The 6,000-nt window shown below is 40.6% G+C and overlaps 1 protein-coding gene across 2 annotated transcripts in view; it reads right to left on the reverse strand.

The window, feature by feature from the left end:
• The window catches only part of LOC137328538 (serine/threonine-protein kinase 32B-like), a 295,819-nt gene extending 290,764 nt beyond the window's left edge, over positions 1-5,055 (reverse strand). The window contains exon 1 of one of the 2 annotated variants that reach the window (XM_067994345.1): positions 4,744-5,048. In XM_067994345.1, coding sequence (XP_067850446.1) covers positions 4,744-4,813 — 70 coding nt within the window. In that variant the 5' untranslated portion in view covers positions 4,814-5,048. Of the gene's footprint in view, positions 1-4,743 lie in introns of both variants that reach the window. The other variant, XM_067994346.1, reaches the window with a different exon arrangement.
• Between the last annotated feature and the right edge of the window lie 945 nt (positions 5,056-6,000).

The raw sequence follows: 6,000 nt of genomic DNA on the forward strand, positions 1-6,000 counted from the left end.
AGATAATTGATAAATCAATCAAACTTAGAGAGGAAAGAACCCCTGATCTGGATGGATTGCATCCATGAATATTAAAAGAAGTCAGGGAGGAGATGGCAGATGCACTATTACATATATATAAAAATTCATCAGAGGACAGCTAATGTTATTCCTATATTTAAAAAGGGAGATAGAAGAAGTCCAGGGAACTATAGACCAGTTAGCTTAATATCAGTGTAGGAAAGATAATGGAATCTTTACTCAAAGATGTAATAGAAAGACATCTAGAGGATGAAAATATAATAAAGAATAGTCAGCACGGATTTCAGAAGGGAAAGTCAGGCTTGACCAACTTTCTTGAAGAAGTAACAGAAAGAGTAGACAAGGGTAATGTAGTAGATGTAATATATTTGAATTTTCAAAAGGCCTTCGATAAGGTACCGCATTGTAGACTCATGGCTAAGGTCAGAGCATGTAGAGTAAGGGGACAGGTAGCAGAATGGATAGCAAGCTGGCTACGAAACAGAAAACTGAGAGTAGGGGTTAAGGGTAGCTACTCAGACTGACAAATGGTGGGAAGTGGTGCACCACAGGGATCGGTGCTGGGACCACTGTTGTTCACAATTTAAGTTAATGATTTGGATTCGGGAATCGGAAGTACAATTTTAAAATTTGCGGCCAACACCAAATTGGGGGGGGGGGGGGGTGGGGGGTATAGTTAATACAAAGGAAGAATACTTCAAAATGAAAAAGGACATTAATAAACTTGCAGAATGGGCGTGTAATTGGCAAATGAATTTCAATATAGGTAAGTGTGAGGTGGAGCATTTTGGTAGGAGGAATAAGGAGGCCACATACTGCTTGGATAATAACAGTCTAAACGGGATAGAGGTGCAAAGGGATCTAGGGCTACAGATACACAAATTACTAAAAGTAGCAATGCAGGTTAATAAGGCCATTATTAAGGCAAATCAAGCACTAGGGCTCATTTCCAGAGGGATAGAATTGAAAAGCAAAAAAGTTATGTTAAACTTGTGTAGAAGCTTGGTTAGACCACACTTGGAATATTGTGTACAGTTCTGGTATCCATATTATGGAAAAGATATAGAAGCACTGGAGACGGTGCAGTAAAGATTCACAAGGATGATACCAGAACGGAGAGGATGTCCTTATCAGGAAAGGCTGAACAGGCTGGGGCTATTTTCTCTAGAAAAGAGAAAGCTGAGAAGTGACCTGATGGAGGTCTTTAAGATAATAATAGGGTTTGATAGGGTAGACATAGAGAAAATATTTCCACTTGTGGAGGTGTCCAAAACTAGAGGTCATAAATATAAAACAGTCGCTAATAAATCCAATAGGGAATTCAGGAGAAACTTCTTTACCCAAAGAGTGGCAAGAATGTGGAACTCGCTACCACAAGGAGTAGTTGGGGAAAATAGCATAGATGCATTTAAGGCAAAGCTGGATAAGCACATGAGGGAGAAAGGACTAGAAGGGTATCTTGATAGGGTTATATGAAGTAGGGAGGGTGGAGGCTCGTGTGGAGCATAAACGCCGGCATAGACTAGTTGGGCCGAATGGCCAGTTTCTGTGCTGTAGTTTCAAAGTAACTCGATGTAAAGTGCTCATTGATATATTTGAGTCATATTCCTGATCGTGTTTTGCTGCAAATCCAGTTGTAACTTTGATTTGAATCTTTTTCGCAGCAACATCAGTACCAAAATGCTAATGCAATTCAAACATATGTGCCACCGCCCTTTTCTATCTGTTTTAATGCATCTAAGTTTTAACTAGCTGGCCTGTTTGGGTCCCATTCACTACCAGCTCACCTGCCGTTAAAACTTAGACTGTGATCCATTAGTTGAAGTGAGCATTTAACACTTGCTGTCTTTTACATGTGTTGTTGCCGCAGGTACAGCAAACCTGGAGCAAATTAATTTCATGGAACGTGTGTTAAATGGAAAACATGCCACCAATAGAAAAACAAATTAAAAATGGAGGAAAAGAAGAAACATTAAAAAGTGAGATGTAAATTTCAGATACAGGGGTGATCTGGTGTCTTTTGCACATTTTAAGATCATTTAATTACAACTAACTTCAGGAAGGTCTGTGGAGGGGTGGGGGGGGTCCAGTTTGGGCCAAAAATAGGCATGTTATCAACGGTGTGCCAATCAGCAAGCATTTAAGGCCACAGTCAGGTGGCCGAACCATTTTTAGGATTGTGACTGATTTAAACTTTACAGCAAGCAGCGGGAACCAAACGGGTGCTCTGCTGCAGCTCATTGATTTGGTGCCACTGAAAACCAGTCCACATCTGCGTGGAGCTGGCTGGCTGATAAGGCCTAATGGAAAGGGGGGGGTGGTGAGGACTGCTAGCAGTGGGCCGGAAGATTTTGTGGGGCCAGAAAGAGCTTGAATGCTCTTCCTGGCCTCATCAGAATCATAAATAAAAACTTAACTTTTTGGAGCTGCCTCCAGTGGTCCTTTTAAGCACTGTTGGTTAGGCCTCCCAATGCCTGGATAAAGTGTAACTAGTGCACTTCACATGCTCCGCCTATTTCATCAAGAAAATTGCAATCGGCGCCCTACAACCGGCGTTGAACCCCATTTTGCATATTTAAAGAGTTTGATGTGTTAGCCGTGGCTCAGTGGTAGCACTCTCGCCTCTGAGTCAGACAGTTGTGAGTTCAAGTCTCAGAGACTTGAGCACAAATTCTAGGCTGACATTCCAGTGCAGTACAGCGGGAGTGCTGCACTGTCAGCGGTGCCGTCGTTCCAATGAGGTGTTAAACCGTCTGCCCAGTCATGTCCCATGTCGCTATTTTGAAGAAGAGCAGTGCTGTTCTCTCTTGCGTCCTGGCCAATATTTATCCCTCAACTAACATCACTAAAACAGATTATCCTGGTCATTATCACATTGCTGTGTGCAAATTGGCTGCTGTGTTTCCTACATTTCAACAGTGACTACACTTCAAAAGTACTTCATTGGCTGTAAACTGCTTTAGGATATCCTGAAGCCATGAAAGGTGCTGTATAAATGCAAGTCTGTCTTACTTTCTTCTTTTCCCACCTATTTTGGGTGAAATTGCAGGGTGCCCATTTAAAGACCTGCCTGAAAACTGAATCAGGAAGGCAAATGGCTGTATGAGGTCCTCACTAGATTTTCCTCTGCCAGTCGCCCATTTTTCAAGCGAGAAACAGGCAGTTGAAAATCCATCCCTCCGCCCGGCATGTATCTAATTACTTTACGTGTACTACCACTATCTAAAAGGGTATTTGCTTGATATTCCAGTGCTCTAGTACTATATCTGTTAACTTCAGTGCTTTGTCTGCTTAAAACATAAACGAGTCTGCCAATATTAGTCTAAAAATAAGTCTGCAAATTGACTTTGTATTCCAATGGACACAAAATTGTTTCTTCATTCATCATGATGAGTGGTTATGCCAAAAGCACTGTTAAGATAAATTTGTTTCCCTTATGAATTCATAGTTACACCGAGTCATTCAGAAGAAATGACTTGCATCATTATTCACATTAAAGGCCACTTGGGCTCTTGTATTAAAAGGATTATTTCATGAATTTAATGAACATTATGATAAGGAAACCGAATCCTATCCTGGCAGTGTTTTTACGACATCCCTAGCCTAAGACATACAATAATCTCTAAACGCCCACAATAGTATCCCGCTGCCATTCTTTGAATTAAAAAGTAAATCTAATAGTAGATTAAAGAATTGCTTATTTGCGGTCTGATCTTTTGCTGGTCAAAAACCGAGTGAAGGATAAATCACATTGAAATTAAAATCTTCAAACTACAACACACGCGTAATAATACATCATTGTCACATTAGCAAAAACTGTCCGATATGTTCAAAAAAGAGGTAAAAAGCGACAATTGTATAAACAGACGAGTAGCTACCCGTGTTAAATGTCTTCAGCGACCAGTTCCACATGGTGCTAACATTTTACATGTTTCGTCTTAAATGGATAAGAGCTATGAACATTGTTACTTGGGAGAGGCAATTTATATACCGCGTATTGCAAAGCCCCACCGATAGAGTCGATCAACTTTATACTGAAATCCTATGTTTCGTCATTACCTGTTCGAGGATTTAGCATCACTATTGTGATTACAGTCTAGACTCCCTTGTAACGTCTGCTTTTCCAGATACGCAGCAGGACGAAAGTACCAAAGGCAAACTACGCACCATGGATTATTTGTATATCAAACACGCCTGTTAAAAAAATTCTTCTGAACGATTTTAGCTACTTTAATCCTAGTTAACGCCAGGTTTGGGGGGAAAAGGAACTCGTGTTATGCTCGCCACTTGTAGATTTAAGGATTCGATGAATCACACTTTATCGAAGCAGTTTCTGAACATTACGTTAATGGCCAACATAGTTGAGTTCAAAGGTATAATTTCATAATCATAATTTCTTCTCCAAAGTTAGTGTGTTAAGATTTTATTCAAAAGTTTAATTTTAGGATCGTCAGGCAGTACTAATGACCTTTTATACTGCACTTTCTATGAAAGAATTAGCAATTAAATATGAGAAAACTGTAACACACGAGCAAGTTGTCTTTTTTTCATTTCCAGCCCTGCCTTCCAAGAAGTTGGTACCTCAAGCGGTCAAAACAATATAGCAATATAAGAGGTAGCAGAAGTGGTCCAGGCATCAGGGTGAGGGATATGGTTTCCAAATAGAAACTGTAACGTAAAGAAGTGCAAAACATTTAACAAGTAAATGTGATGAGATCTTACCATCTTCATTTTCGTCAAACACTGGTGTTTTATGGGAGTGGTTGGCGCCCATATTCCTGCTCTTCCGCATACCCCGTGAACTCCGGCAAGATGTGAACCACAAGCATCCCACGAAAGCAAGATCACCCAGTAGATTATTTCAAAAATGTTCCGAGAGGAGTGTGCAATCGTTTCGTTGCCGAGTCGCTGCCGTTAAACACAAGGGTAATGCTTCTGTCCATTGCTTGTTACACAAATGTGTTTAAACGACAACTACTTGTAAACGGTAGGTCCACATCATCTCGCCGCCAGCCAGAAAATGAAAGCGATCCATCTACACCTGACCATTTCTAGGCTGCAGATAGTTTTTTTATATATATATATATATATAAGAGATGCTTTTATTTTTTGACACCGACACGGCTGGACTATGAGAAGTGCCTATTGTTTATAAATCCGACTTGCCAATAAAAGGGTAGTTGTACTCCTTAACACTCAGACCTCCTCCAGATGCGGACACGAACTGTTGTGAGCTCAGGGTTGTGGCAGATACACTGGAAAATCGCAAAGCCCGCGCTCCCAGCTGATGCACATCTGCAAACCACGAGAAAATATGACCGCCAAGTTCACGTGAATTTCGTTTTAAAAACTGCTTTGTGATTTCACATTGAGCTTCTCAAGCCGGGCTGTATGAACAATGTAATTCAGCGCACAATCCGGTGGGATGTACATGTTGTTCGTTTCTGGCAATATTCCTGGCCACCTGAAGTGGGGGCCCTTTCACTATATTTTATTTTTTTTGGAAACTATTGTAAATGTTGAAGATCTGAATCGGAATAAAGACACGTAAAGGTCGTTAGGATTGGTTTAAACAAAGGACGTTTGTTAATTACACTCGTGGTTGCGTGGTAACTGGAAATAACTGCATTACATTCAGCATCCTCAGAAACAGTATCGTGGCAATTACACGTTAATTGGGAACGAGTGGAATATACATATTTTAATAATTAAAATATTAGATAGTTGCACACCTGGATCTACCAACGCATACGGTCTACACCACAAATAGTAATCAAACAACATCCCTCAACTAAAAAAGACGTCTAGGAATAAACTGGAGAGGGTTGTGGTCTACTGTGCGCCTCTAATCTGTGTCAAAACTATCAGTTAAAACATCCCTGCATATAAGCATATGATGGTCAGACCTTAGAGTGTTGCCATGAATCTCAGTTGGTTAAATCGCGAGGATTTTTCTCATCCCACGAATGTTTGCACACA

This window comes from Heptranchias perlo, chromosome 1 (assembly GCF_035084215.1).
Source record: "Heptranchias perlo isolate sHepPer1 chromosome 1, sHepPer1.hap1, whole genome shotgun sequence".
Classification (NCBI taxonomy): domain Eukaryota; kingdom Metazoa; phylum Chordata; class Chondrichthyes; order Hexanchiformes; family Hexanchidae; genus Heptranchias; species Heptranchias perlo.